The sequence below is a fragment of the Macadamia integrifolia genome, chromosome 5 (genome assembly GCF_013358625.1).
Source record: "Macadamia integrifolia cultivar HAES 741 chromosome 5, SCU_Mint_v3, whole genome shotgun sequence".
In the NCBI taxonomy this organism is placed as follows: domain Eukaryota; kingdom Viridiplantae; phylum Streptophyta; class Magnoliopsida; order Proteales; family Proteaceae; genus Macadamia; species Macadamia integrifolia.
The window spans coordinates 32,967,922-32,983,035 of NC_056561.1; the positions used below are offsets into that span (position 1 = coordinate 32,967,922).

General features: G+C 40.5%; 1 protein-coding gene across 1 annotated transcript in view; it reads right to left on the minus strand.

The window, feature by feature from the left end:
* LOC122079485 (vacuolar protein sorting-associated protein 52 A-like) overlaps nucleotides 1-5,766 on the minus strand; it is a 35,458-nt gene extending 29,692 nt beyond the window's left edge. Inside the window, exon 1 of the mRNA XM_042646002.1 lies at nucleotides 5,647-5,766. Coding sequence (XP_042501936.1) covers nucleotides 5,647-5,718 — 72 coding nt within the window. The 5' untranslated portion in view covers nucleotides 5,719-5,766. The remainder of the gene's footprint in view (nucleotides 1-5,646) is intronic.
* Between the last annotated feature and the right edge of the window lie 9,348 nt (nucleotides 5,767-15,114).

Sequence of the window (15,114 nt, forward strand, 5' to 3'; positions counted from 1 at the left end):
GTTATATAAGGACTATAAGGTTATACCAGGAGAGAGCTTAACCACCCAACATAGATTACTACTCACGGATATGTGCCTCACTATGCAAAATCATAAGAAAGGTGAGCTTATTTCCCTATGATAAGGAAAGGAGATATTTTGAAATCATTTATTGATAAAGTGGTCAAATAAGAAAAATTGGACTTAGGGAGACACTAATACAATGTGAAACGAAATGACTACTTGTATTAAAAAGGTTTCTAAAGATATACTAGGCGAATCAAAAGGATTCCTTTAGGGAGACATGGTGGTGGCATGATAATGTTCAAGCAGCCATTAATACAAGAAAGCTAGTTTTAAGGCATGGCAAAGGACTAAGGACATAGAGGATCCTACCCTCCACTCCTCCAAGCCCATCCATCTTACCATCTCGACTCCCACCTCTCTTGGCCCCCCTTTGAACCACTTCCTCCCTTTGGCTGCTTCTCTTCTAGCGCACCTTAATGGGCCCCCTCTTCGAACTAGGATACTCTTAGCCCTTCCAACCCAACCCACCTAATTCATTTAACGAACTCCCTCTCTAACATGATCCACCAACCCACTATCCACCCTCCAACCCATCCTCCTCCTCACCCATCTCCCTTCTTGGATCACCAACTACCCATGCTTTCTTCTCTTTTGCTCGCCTCCCCCCAACCGTCCCTCATAGGTTATGCTCTGTCCCCCCTTCTAGTTGCTCTACCGATTCATCGCTAGGTTCCGGTTGCCTCTTGATGCGGAACCTATTGTCCCTCTTTCCCCCTATTTTGCACCCCCCTAAACCTCCGCCTTCCCCTTATTTGCTCCTCTTGCTACAGCTAATGCCGCGACTTCAGTTCCAACCAGGTCTTCCTCCCCTGGAGTCGGACCTTACCAATGTTGTGACAAATGCTTTGACCTTCCCTGTTGTGTTCTCCAATCGGCAGGGGCATGCCATGTATGCTTCAAACACGATTGATCTTTCGCCTCCCCCTATTGTGTGCTCCAACCGGCAGTGCCTTGCCATGTCTGCCCCAACTCGCCTGCTCCTTCGCCTTCCCTTGTTGTGTGCTCCAAACGGCAGGGCCATGCCACGTCTGCTTCAAACACGAGTGATCTTTTGCCTTCCCTTGTTGTGTGCCCTAACCGGCAAGGCCATGCCACATCTGCTCCAACCATGGCTATTCTTTCGCCTTCCCTTGTTGTGTGGTCCAACCAGCAGGGCCATGCCACGTCTACCCCAACAAAGTCCTCCAAGACATCTCTTGTTATGTCTTCTTTAACCAGGTCGTCTTCCACGAAGTCTACCTCCTTCTTCAATCAAGTAAAAGCTCACTCCCGCCATGCCTTCTCCAACTACTGCTGCCCACGTCACCTTTCCCAAGGTGTTGGATTCTTTGAACAATTCTGCTAATGGTCTCCTTACTCTTCTATAGGTAACTTCCCCTTCTCTGGTATGGCTCTTCTTGCTTCAAACTCTCCCCTACCCCATGCTGCCTCTTCCACTCTCAGGTCTCCTTACATTAAGGAGTACCACAGGTGTCATCATAGTAAGCCCTCTTCCCTCCCTACCCATCTCATAACCAGCCCCTCTAAGGCCCTATTGCCCCTCCTATCCCTCCCCAATGAATTGGTGGTCTATATAGAATGTTTCGCGGTCTTAATTACATGGCCAAACATGTTGAAATTTGTTCCCACCTCAAGCACTCCCGCTCAATCCTGTGTTGCCTCCTAGAAACCAGGGTTTCTGAAGCTAATGCCCCTCGTATTGCTTCCTCGATCGCCCCCTCCCAATCCTTTCTCTCCAACTACTACTCCTGCTCCAACTGTCATATCAGGGTTCTGCGGAACCCTTGCAAGATTCAGATCACTCGTCTCCACCTCATCCCAGTTTATCCATCTCTTCATCTCTGACCCTAGTGGAGGCAACTCCTCCATCATTTATGGTCTCAACCATGCCCTTGATAGGATTCCCCTTTGGGATGATCTTTGCCTTCTTGCCTCTCAAATTGGCTCCCTCCCTTGGGGGTGGGATGGGGTGGTGACTTTAATGTCCGTTTTGCCCATGAAAAGCTTAGAGGCTCTCCCGTTGACCTCGCTTTGATGGTCACCTTCAACTCTTGCTTAGAAGACACTTGCCTGGATGCTCTAAGATGGTCGGGTCTTAAATTTTTCTGACATAAAAGGAGATCAGGTTATGACTGTATTCCTTGCAAACTTGACACGGTCCTTGTCAATGAAGCTTAGTTAACCAGCTTTCCTTCTTCCCATGCCACCTTTGACCCTCCTAGTATCTTTGATCATAGCCTCGTCTCACTTTTTGTCCAAGCCTATATCTCCTTCGGCCCCAAACCTTTTAATGTCTTCAACATGTGGACTTCCCAATCATGGATTCCTTCCTGTTGTCCAAAAGGCTTGGGACAGGCCAGTTCATTCCCTCTCTTATCCTCTCATTGCCTTTGCTCGCAAGCTCAAAAATGTTAAAATTGCCCTTAAAGATTGGAAATCTTCAACCTTTGGGATCATTTCCTATCATGTCTCCTCCTGCAAAGACAAGCTAGCCATCATCGAATCCTGCCTTTAGTTTGACATCCACAACCCCTCTCTTACTTTTGAAGGAAAAGATATCTCTCATGAGCTCTCCTCTCTGCTTGCTCAAGAAGAGAGTTTCCTCAAGCAAAAATCCTGCATCAAGTGGTTGGAACTTGGTGACTCAAATTCTGCTTATTTTTATAAATCCTTGAAAGCTTGGACCAACTCAAATTCCATTCCCCTACTTACGTCCTCCAACATAACTCTTGATATAGATCAAGCTGTCAAAAGGAGAGTTCAATGTCGGCCCAATTCTGGCTCAGATCTGGTTCAGTTTTAGCCATCAAACCAGCCTTATTTTTCTCTAATCGGCTCAGCCAACCTGTTGTTACTGTCCATGTGAACAGTACCTTGGACCCCAATTCTGACAGCTGGCTTGGATAAGATGCTGCCAGCCCTTGTTAAGATATTAGATATTAGTTTCTATTTTTATTTATTTGTTTCGTCTTAGCAAGCAAGCGTTGTAACTTAGGAAGATTTGTTTCCTTTTTAGTTAGTACTTTATTTCCTATTTGGCTGGCTTAGTGGTCACGTAAGTTAGTAATTTCCATTTCATAAGCGAGGCAAAGTAATTAGAAGTTATTTCTTAAGTCAGTTTAGGAAGTTAGAATCAGTCCATTAGTTTGCTTTTTTGTTATGTCTTTGTGTCCAAGCAATGTAAGGCTATTTAAAGCCCATCAGTTATAATGAAAATGGAGGTTTGAGTTGAGAAAAAAAAATGGCTTATGTTGTTGTGCTATGGGATGCAGTTGGGTGAGATACTAAGATGCCGAAACCAGAGGGGTGAGACGCCCATTCACTAATACTTCTCCACCCTTCTCAATCCTCCATCAGTTTCTCTTTACTTCTTCATTCTAACTTGTGAGAGAGTGTTTTGAGAACTATTACAAGATTGTTTGAAGACTTGAAGCCCTCCAAGATTGCTGCTTAGACACACACACACACATTACCTATTAATTTTCAGTTACAAAGCTTTCTTGGGAAGAATGTTTGAGTGCATAACTTCCAGACCAGATCTCGAATTGCTGCAGGATTTTGAGGGTTTGTTAAGGACCATAGGAGGACCACTTGATCCAAATTAGACAATCATTCATCGCTTCCAACCCTAGTTCTTGAAGAATCACCAAAAGTACCATTTTTCTTGCAACCAGCAGATCTCTCAATCCAGCCGACATAATTTGCTCATTTTTATGATATGTTCCATCATATAAGATCTTCATATGATCCAAAATTCAGCTCCATCTAAGTTGTGGTTTGTGAGTAATCAACAAGGATTAAAGTATCGGTATCGGTCGCCGTATCGGTCGGTCAAAATTAAGATACGTATTGGAGGGTATCGTATTGTATCGGAGATATGCTAAGATACGTTAAAGATACGCACATAAATGGATAGGGAACACATTTTTATACACTTATGCATAAAAAAACAATTAAAAAAAAACTATATATAACATGTAGAATGCATAAATACTTAAGTAGAGGGTATCGTATTGATAGACAAATATATTGAGTTGAAAATGTTCAAAATGATGAGGTTTGAGTTTCTTACAGTTTTTTCTTTCCTCATTGCCATTGCCACTGTGATGAGTGCCATGAAGAGTGTCGTGGTGGTTCAATCCTTGGCTAGGACCTTCTTCTTCAATAGGAGCAACTACAATGATATTCGGCACTTGTCGAATATAGGCACAATATTTACCCCAGTCGAAACATTTATGGTAGTGGGTCTCCCATTCATTGTAGAATCTTCTGTACTGCTCAGGAGTGGCCAATGTTGGTCCTGCATAAGTCCCATATCCATAGCCTGAAGAAGCACCTGAAGATACAAGGTGTCCGTGTCCGTGTCCGGATGAGGAACCAACATGATCTGAACTTCTGCACTGCTCTGGATTGGCAAATGATTATCCTGCATAAGTCCCATATCCATAGGCTGAAGATGCATCTGAAGATACATGGTGTCCATGTCCGGATGAGGAACCAGCAAGATCTGAACTAATGCACATTGACTCCATGCTACTCATCAATGCATCAATAGCACTCGGATTGTGGGATCGCCTACCCCTCCGACTATAAGACTGGTTGTGTGCGAGCACCATGATGACTATCTTGGGTTGCATGTGTAAATGCAGCCTCCTCTATGAAATGTAGTGGTACATAAGTTTGGCCACTACCACCACTACCACCATCACCACCACTGCCACCACCATCATCATCATCATCATCATCATCATCATAATCATAATCATCATCATCATCATCAACAACAACAACACCATCCTTGTCTTCATCATCATCACTATCTGGTTGAGTTACACTATATGTAGCACCTGATCTTGTCCTCCTAATATCGCCATCATTGGAGCTATCATCATCCTCTTCATAGCTGATGGTGCTTGGGTTTCATTATCAACAATATTTTTAAAATCTTTATTTATATCTCTAATGAGGTCATCTATAATGGGATCAGGTGTGGTTTCTCGTTGATCTTCAGATAATTTGTCCAACACTAAAACATTTTCAGTCTCCTCAATCCATCCCCTAACAGGATCTTCCTCGTCGAGTATGTGGGTGATGTCAATTGGGTTGACATCAATATCATCCCCTGATTTCTCCAATTCTAAATATTTCATCTTCAAATTCATGTTGTAGTGCACATACACTAGTTTCTCCAGCTTCTCATAACTCAGACAATTCCGAGGTTTGGTGTGTATCAATCCGAATGTACTCCAGTTACGTTCGCAACCACTTGAGGATGCCGTGCATGATAATATTTTCATTGCGATTGGCCTCAAGTTTGGAGCGCTCCATCCATAGCAATCAGTTGTACAAAGATAATTGCAACATCAGGAGTTTGAAATAAATTTGAAATACAGGATAGCTGATTAAGCCTAAATTACCAAGGCGTTGTGTTCTTTTAGCACGGATAGCTAAATGATCAGCAAACCTTTGAGTGGCCTCTCGAAAGTACTTCACCTATACATGTATTAACATATTAATATGCCACTCAATGTATTAAATATTAATCAATGATTCAATATGTAAGTTTAGTAGACTACTAACCTCTTCAGCTGCATCTTTGGCCGAATCAATATTAGGAGCTAACTTCTTGATAACATCCTTCAAAGATTCCATCAAATCTTTCCTAAACCTTAAATTGTTCTTATAGTGCAGATCCGGATTCAAATAATAGGTTGCACATTGACATTGTTACATATCACTTATTGTTAACGATTAAATATATTAAATTAGTAATAAAGTAACTTATAAATTTAATTGAGAAAATACCTGCCCGATGAAGGTCTTAAACCAAATTATTTTCCCATCGACGATTTATAATATTCAAAAATGCCTTAAATGACTTTGGGTTCTCCTCTTCTATGTTTTGTTTGACAACTTCCATACAATGGTTGCATAATCTTAGTTAATGGGTATATCATTTCCCAAAACTTTGTTGAGGTGATTAGATCTTGAATAGTTTTTCCAGTTTCAGTGGTTGCATATCTACTACTGAACCACTCATTAGAGGTGAATGACTTAACTAGCCCTTCCTTCCGTTTTTGAATACTATCAAGTGCAATATAATTTGTTGCAAACCTTGTTGCTGCGGGCCTCACCAAGTCACCTTTTGTGTACTTTCTCATCAATGCCAATACCCTGCTGTGATTGTAGATGAAGTTGGTGATCATCTTGGCATCAGAAACCAATGTCTGCACTTTGTTCATTTCACCAATGTCCTTGAACATCAAATCAATACAATAGGCTGCACAAGATGTCTAGTATAAGGTGGGATACTTCACCATAAGTAAAGTACCAGCCTTTTTAAAATTAGAAGCATTATCAGTCACAACTTGGACAACATAATCTGGCCCAACTTCCTGAACGACTTCATCCATTAATTTAAACAAATACATTGAGTCCTTGATATCTGAGGATGCATTAAAAGACTTATGGAATATTGTTTTTCCATCACAATATATCAGAAAATTGATGATGGACATCCTCGTCGGTCCACTCCACCCATCACACATGATGGTCACTCCATATTCAGGCCACTTGTATTTAAACTCTTCAATGTATTCATCCACCTTTTTCAGAATAGTATCTAATTATGGCTCTGCAATTTCATGGGGTGTGGGTATGGGTGGCTTTACATTTTTCCCACATATCTGAATCTCCTTGACCATAGCCTTGAAGTACGGATCTTTAGCTTTGTGAGGTGGAATCATAGAACTGTGGAACCACCTAGAGATTGCTTTCCCAATTTTCTTACTCAATGTTTTTGGTTGGAAAGCCTCTTCAACCCTTTGTTGCCCTTCATCATGGTGTTTATATGGTGCATCTCTCATATCTCTAATTTCTGGGCTCCTTTTCCCCTTATCTTTACCACTGGAGGCAAATTTGTCAAACATGACCTTCACATTGCCTCCAATATCTACACTTAGACGACTTCTAGAGCCAGAACCTTGTTCATAAATCAGCGGGCCACCACGCCTAGGTCCTGCAGATTGACTTCTTCTCAGCTGTTCTGCTATCCATTGTTTTTCTTTCGCTTCCTCCCTTGAAATATGCATCGCTCATGCAAGCTGTTGATCTTCATCCTCTGCCTCCATATCAGATCCTTCATAATCCTCATGATCCCTTAGATTCTCAATCAATCTATCATCTTCTTCAACAGCTTTTTTTGCTTTATCTCTACTTCCCCTTAAGTGCTTCCTCATTGCTTTGCTTATTTCATCTGGGCACTTGCTACATTTGACAACATTAGAAAATCCTCTAGCCAAATATTGTTTATGTCTGGTAATTCCATCTCCTAAGTGGATAGTATCAAAGTAATTGCATTTTATACACAACCTATTGCCTTGTACTTTTTCGGCTGTAGCCCATCCAATATCCCCAACCCGTTCTTTAGGCGCCATCTTCCTACAAAGATACATAATGAATCTTAATATGCATATTTATTGATTTAGTATTTAGTTCATAATAGCATTTATTTAGATACTAAAATGAGATGCATCCAAAGAAAAAAAAAAGATTTTTTTGTATTTTTCCAAATTTACATAAACTTGAAATGCACACTTTTTTTGGAAAAAATTGTGCATCTAATTTCACATCATGGTCATTGGCCAAGTAAATTATAAATATTTTTTAAAACTAAAATGAACTGAATTTTATAAAAATAATTGTATTTTTTTAGTATTTTTCTTATTTTTTAATTAATTTTTGAAATAAAAAATACAAACTATTTAGAAAAATTAAATTTTTTATAGAAATTATAGATTAAATGTTTTTAAAGAACATATAAAAAATCAACAAAGTGTGGACCAATATATTTGAGTAGATCTAAGAAATAAAAAAAAAAATTGAAACCCACTTTTTTGAAGAAAAAATGTGGGTTTCATTTGAAATCATGTATTTAGTAATTATAAGTTATGACATTATTTTTAAGAGTTGAATGAACTAAATTTTCTAAAAAAAAAAATTTTGGGGGATTTTTCTTCTTTTTTTTTAAATTAATTTTGAAATAAAAACATTTAAGAAAATATATTTTTTTGAGAAAAATCAAAATTTTCCAGGGAAGTTGTAGAACACTTGTTTTTACATAACATATAAAAAATCTAAACATTTTTAACCATTGAGCATGAGTAGATCTAAGAAATTTGAAAAAAATTGAAACCCTCATTTTCCCTTGAAAAAAGTGTGTAAATCCTTACAAATCCAATGATTTCATGTAATAATGATGCACAAAATGTGATTCTAAGTATGATGAACCTTAGATTTGTAAAAAAACTTGAAAATCTAAGGTTAAAGTTGAAAAAAGTGAGTAAAGATTCAAGAACTTACTATTCCAGACTTTCAACTTTCAAGTTCAAGGTTCTTCTTGGACTATGTTTTTCTCCTTCTTTGAACCTTTCACTTCCACAATGTTTCTTTCAATCTACCATTTGAGTCTCCAAAAAGGTGTGTGAATCAAAGGGGAAGAAATAAGAGAAATATAGAAAACTGTTGGTGAGTTTGAAGTGTTTGTTTCAAACAACAAAAGGCACATTCACACTTAAGTAGCCGTATCGGTACGTATCTGTACGATACTGTATGATACAGTGGAAACGTACCAATACGTACCGATACTCACGGGAATTTTCATGTTTTCAAAAGTTCGTATCGTAGAGTATCGTGCGTATCGGTACGGCACGATACGGTACTACCGATACACCGATACACAAAAGATGGCCCAAATTTCCCTGTAGCGTATCGGTATGTATCGTGCCGATGCCTACCGATACCGATACGTATCGGCCGATACGGCACGATACGCACCGATACTCAAAACCATGGTAATCAACAATTCGATATCTTTTCTATTCAGCCAAAATTTCAGATCCTACTTGGGATTAGGTCCTTGTGATCTAGTCTTACATTAACCCTCCTCCAGAACCCCGAGGACATCAAGGCCGTGGCTGTTTCCTACTTCTCGGACATCTTTTGTCATCCCCCCTCCTCTCCTGACCCCTCCCCCTCTTTGCTGCTTAATAAATCTGTTACCAACCACCTCCTTCCCCTCCTCCAATCCTTCCCTTTTGACTCTGAAATCTTGGCTGTCGTCCACTCCCATAAATCCAACAAAGCCCCTAGTCCTGATGGATTCAGCAAGGGCTTCTTCTCGTCTTGCAAGGACATAATTAGGAATGATCTCATCTTTGCAATCAGAAGCTTCTTCTTTAATCCCTTCCAAATTCAAGGTGTCGGCCATATCTTTCTTTGCAACAACAACAACAATCATAACCTTATCCAAACTGAATGGGGTCGACTACATGGATCCGATACGGAAAAAAAAAAAAAAAGCAAAGAAGCAAAAGAGAGGTTAAAGAGACGAAACTTGGGAGATAATAGAAGAAGGTATAGCAGTATAGAAAGACGCATTATGGAAACATCCCCTATAGGGGGTCTGCAACACGGGTTCTTGCTCTCCACGAAACTCTATCTGAATTCATACTAGGGCATAGCCCTACACTATGCATATTGTTTCGGACCACTTCGTTAATAGTCATCTTTGGCCTGCCCCTACCTTTTCTAGCTCCCTCCAAATGAATCTAGTCACTCTTCCTAACTGGGGCCTCCATAGGTCTTGGTAGAATATGGTCATACCACCTCAATCGGCTCTCACGGAGTTTGTCTTGAATTGGTGCAACCCCCAAATCATTTCTAATACGCTCATTCCTTACCCTATCTCTCCTAGTCTTGCCACACAGGCCTCTCAACATTCTCATCTCCGCCACACTCAGTTTATTCAAAGTATTCTTCTTGACTGCCCAACATTCCGCTCCATACGTCATAGCTAGGCGAATAACTGTCCTGTAAAATTTTTCCTTGAGTTTAATAGGCATTCTTTTGGCATATACCACTCCCGATGCACCTCGCCACTTCATCCACCCCACCTTAATCCTCTGGACAACATCATCCTCTATATCCCCCTCTTTGTCAATGATAGACCCTAGGTATTTAAAACAATCCCTCTGGGGTAATTCTTGTTCCTCAAGCTTCACCACTCCCTCCCCTCCTCTAGAATGACTAAAGGGGCACATCATCTATTCTGTCTTCATTTTGCTTAACCTAAAATCTCTTGATTCCAAGCTTGATCTCCATAGCTCCAGTTTAGTATTAATCCCATCCACAGTTTCATTTATCAACACAATATCATCAACAAGTATCATACACCACGGAACCGAGTCTTGGATGTGCCTGGTTAGGTCATCCATAATGAGTGCAAATAAATAAGGACTTAGAGCAGATCCTTGGTGTAACCCAATTGTGATTGGAAATTCGTTACATTGTCCCTCTGTCGTTTTAACACTCGTCACCACTCCCTCGTACATGTCCTTGATTATATCTACATAGTTGATCTTATCTCTTCTCTTCTCTTCTCTAAGACATACCAAATTAGCTCTCTTGGTACTCTGTCATAAGCTTTCTCTAGGTCGATAAAGACCATATGGAGGTCCTTTCTGTGGGCTCTAAAAACTTCCATAAGCCTCCTTAGGAGGTAAATAGCTTCTGTTGTGGATCTCCCTGGCATAAAACCTAATTGGTTCTCCGATACCTTGGTTTCCTTTCTTAGGTGGACTTCAATAACCTTTTCCATAGTTTCATGGTTTGGCTCATAAGTTTTATGCCTCTATAGTTATTGCAGTTTTGGACATCCCCTTTGTTTTTATAAATCGGAACCACAATACTTCTCCTCCACTCATCCGACATAGATTTTGTACTCAAAATTTTGTTAAACATCTTGGTTAACCTAGACACCCCATGTCCTCCCAAGCTCTTCCATACTTCGATTAGGATCTCATCCGGTCCCTTAGTTCTACCTATATTCATCCTTCGCATGGCCTCTTTAACCTCGATTTTGCCAACTTGTAGTAAATGCCTATCAGGTGTGTTGGCTTCATAGCTAACCCCCTCCACATCTAGGTTCACCCTATCAGTCACAATATCTCCATTTAGTAGATTACAAAAATAATCACCCCATCTCCTTATAATGTCCTCATTCCTTATCAATACTCTACCATCCTCACTTTTGATGCATCTGACATGGTCCAAATCCCTGCTCATCCTTTCTCTTATCTTAGCTATCCTATAAATCTCTTTTTCTCCCTTCTTTGTATTAAGGTTTTCATACAGATCATCATATTTCTTTGCCCTAACTCTCCCCACAATCTTCCTAGCCACATTCCTAGTTGTGTGATATCTTGCTCTATTCTCAGGCTCGTTAGTCCTCTGCCAAGTCTTAAAACTATCCTTCTTAGTCTTAATGGCAGTCTAGACCTCATTGTTCCACCACCAGGTCTCTCTAGGGGTACGTCTTCCACCCTTAGTTAATCCTAAGACCTCTTTAGCCACCCCCTTAATGCTAGTCGTCATTGCAGTCCACATCTCGTTAGTATTTCCCACACAATCCCACGTTCCTCGTTCGATCACTTTATCAGAAAAAGGATTTTAAGGGCACTCCGTGTAGTCGCCTCCAATTTATTTTAGGGCACAAGTGCATCACCTTCTTATGTTGCCTTTCTTTGCATTATCCCTAAAAAAATGACTAACTTCAGACCGTTTCCCTTTGCAACCTCCTATACAAGTTCATTGCCAAGATCCTCACCAATCAGATCCAAGGGGTAATCAACTCACTCATCAGTCCCAACTAATCAGCTTTCATTGCTATCCGGAGCATCACGAACAATATCATTCTTTTTCATGAGATCATTCGAGGATTTGATAGAAAATCTCTCTTCTGATGCCCTCCTCAAGATCAACATCCACAAACTCTATCAGATGGGATTTCATCTCCAAAATCTTGCTTACCATGTCTTTCCCCTGCCTTTGTCAATTGGATTTACTGTTGTATCTCCTCCCCCAACTTCTCCGTTCTTGTTAATAGATATCCGGCAGGTTATTTCGCCTCTTTTGTTGGCATCAAACAAGGCTGCCCTCTTTCCCCTTTTCTCTTCTCTTTGGCACTTGAAGTTCTTTTTAGATCCATCCAATCTCTCACACTGATGATCTTCTCATTTCTCCCATCCCCAAATGTAAATCCCTCAAACTCACTCATCTTGCCTTCGCTGATGATCCCATGATCTTCTCTAAAGCCCCTCTCCATTGAAACCATTCTTTCCTCTTTTTGGTCTCCGTATCAATCTTCTCAAGTCTCGTACCTTTCTCTCTGGTGTCCTTGATGATACCAAAGCTTACATCCACGAGCTTACAGGTTTCCCTCTTGAATCCCTTCCGGTAAAAAATCTGGGTCTCCCCCTTATCTCCTCAAGATAACTGCCCACCATTGTATCCCCATGTTGGATCATATTCGCAAAACACTCCAACTCAGGAAATGAAAGCTTCTTTCTCATGCCAGTAGCTTGGAGCTTATTAGATTGGGCCTCAAATCCTCTTACATTTACTGGTCTGGTATCTTTGCTCATCCAAAATCCACCATCAAGACTATTGAATCCCTCTTTTGTTCTTTCCTCTGGAAAGATGCTGATTCGACCAAATTCCTCCATCCCATCTGTTGGTCCTTTGTTTTCCTTCACAAGGCTGAAGGAATGATGCAGCAGTGCTCCGATGGATCAACCCAAGTCTGCTCCAGAACCCGGACCAAGAACCAGATCCAATTTGGGTTCCAAGTTACTAATTTGGATTCAAGATTAATAGAATATTCTAGGATTTTATTTTATTTTGAGAATATTTGTTTTCTTTTTTTAGGTTCTTTTAGAATAGCTATTAGGCAAGTAGAATTTCCAATTTTAAGTTTTATTGTGTTTCTATCTTATTAGACATTAATTTAGGAAGCAATTAGGATTCTCTATTTCAGTCTTAAGAGTTTTTATTTTGATTTAATATAAGTAACGCATGTAACCCAAGGAATGAAGTTAGTTGATTAATGAAGAAAAAAAGAATTAAGTTGAGTAATGCATGTGTGGTTGTCTTCCTGCCCCCCCCCCTCCCTTCAGTGAGATTTCTTCTCTCTACCCCACCTCCTCCTGTCTTTCTTTCTCTTTCCCACTTTCTTCTTCTTCGTTTCTGATTTTGTCTTACAACCCCTGTTTCCCCCTGCTTCTGGGCATTACCTGCAGCCTTGGACAGTGCCTTCAAACTCCTTGGTGCTTTGTTGGTTTGGGCTGAGAATAATGGTGTTACTTCCTTACCTGTAGGCGATCTAACACACATGATATGAGTGCTTAATAATCAGTATACAGTGAGGGCTGAAACCTACAACTCATGCTCTCTCAAGTTTCCGCCCAAATCTGATTTTGAGGGCTATCTCTCTCTTGATGACTATTGGAGGTGCTAAGGCTTGATTATAGAAGGGTTTGGAAATAGTTTCATATGCCTGGAATTTTGTGTGGAGCAGATTTGGTGAAAGAGGAACCAGACATGAATCCGATTTGGAGTTCCGCCCCTTCTCTGGTTCGATTCCAAGGTTGAATATGAATCCTCCTTCCTTTGGTAATTAAAATCTATTCTAACTCTCTCCCCACCTGGTTTTCCCATTATACCCCTCAAACCCCTTTTAACTCCTTGTCCTTTATTAGTATTTCGTCTTTTGTGGTAGTCCCCCCTTTTCATTCAAGATTAATACCCCTGCTTTAACCTTTTATTTACACCCTACCACTAAGTACTTGTCATTCCAAGTTTACCCCCTCCCCTTTCATATGTTACTCTCTTCTTCTAAAGTGGGAATTTCAAAGTCTCTTAGGTTTTTGTCTTTTGTGTAAAAGGCTTTTGTTTTATCTCCATATTGTTGCCCCCTACTTTATCCTCTTATTTACCCCCTGCTATTAAGTTGAATACCCTTCCTAGTTTGACCCTAAGCAATAAATCAAATTCCCACTAGAGATTTCTGGGTATTTACAAAAGTACCATTACCTCTTGGTACTTGAGTATTTTCCCTTTGGATAGGTCACTTAATTACCAAATTGCTACTATTTCTAGACTTTGGCCCTAAGCAATCTCTGGGGCCCACCGGCCCCGCATTATTTCGTATCAGAGGAAATTTTCTGTCAACTCCTTTACTCCAATGGTTGCTCACGCCACCCCCTCATTTGACCGTGGACTCGGTTACTTCAACAGATTAAAGGGATGTTGGAGATGGTTAAGAGTTTTTCAAGAAGAAAGGGAAGCATATATGATACAAAGGGAAGCACAAGTTGTTACCCTCCAGGACATTAACACAAGGCTTGATGCCCTAGAGTCACATATTCGGAAACCCGGCGGACAACAAGGTCACGTTACTCGTGACATTGTGACTACTCGAGAACCGTGCCCCCAATCTAGAGACCATTACTCCAAGCTTTGCTGTCGATGTTGAAGATGAATGGGACGATCCGATGAAGGATGCTTCTAAAGAAATCGATGGCCCGATCTCATTTGTGAAGCCCAACCATCCGATTACGGTCAAAGTCATATCATTTGCTGACGACCATCAGAAAATCGTGACCGTTGATCCCAAGTTACACTAGATCTTTACCCCATTGGAGCCATTGATCGAGGATGTTGATCGAGTGGTGTTGATTCTCTCATTCTATAAAACTCGTGGACGAGTTTTTCTAAACAACAAGGGAGTGGTATCAGAGCAAATAATGCGGGGTCAGTGGGCCCCAGAGATTGCTTAGGGCCAAAGTCTAGAAACAGTGGCAATTTGATAATTAAGTGATTTATCCAAAGGGGAAATACTCAAGTACCAAGAGGTAATGGTACTTTTGTAAATACCCAGAAATCCCTAGTGGGAATTTGATTTATTGCTTAGGGTCAAACTAGGAAGGGCATTCAACTCAATGGCAAAGCGCAAATAAGAGGATAAAGTAGGGGGCAACAATATGGAGATAAAACAAAAGGGTTTTACACAAAAGACAAAAACCTAAGAGACTTTGAAATTCCCACTTTAGAAGGAGAGAGTAACGTATGAAAGGGGAGGGGGTAAACTTGGAATGAAAAGTACTTAGTGGCAAGGTGTAAATAAAAGGTTAAAGCAGGGGTATCAATCTT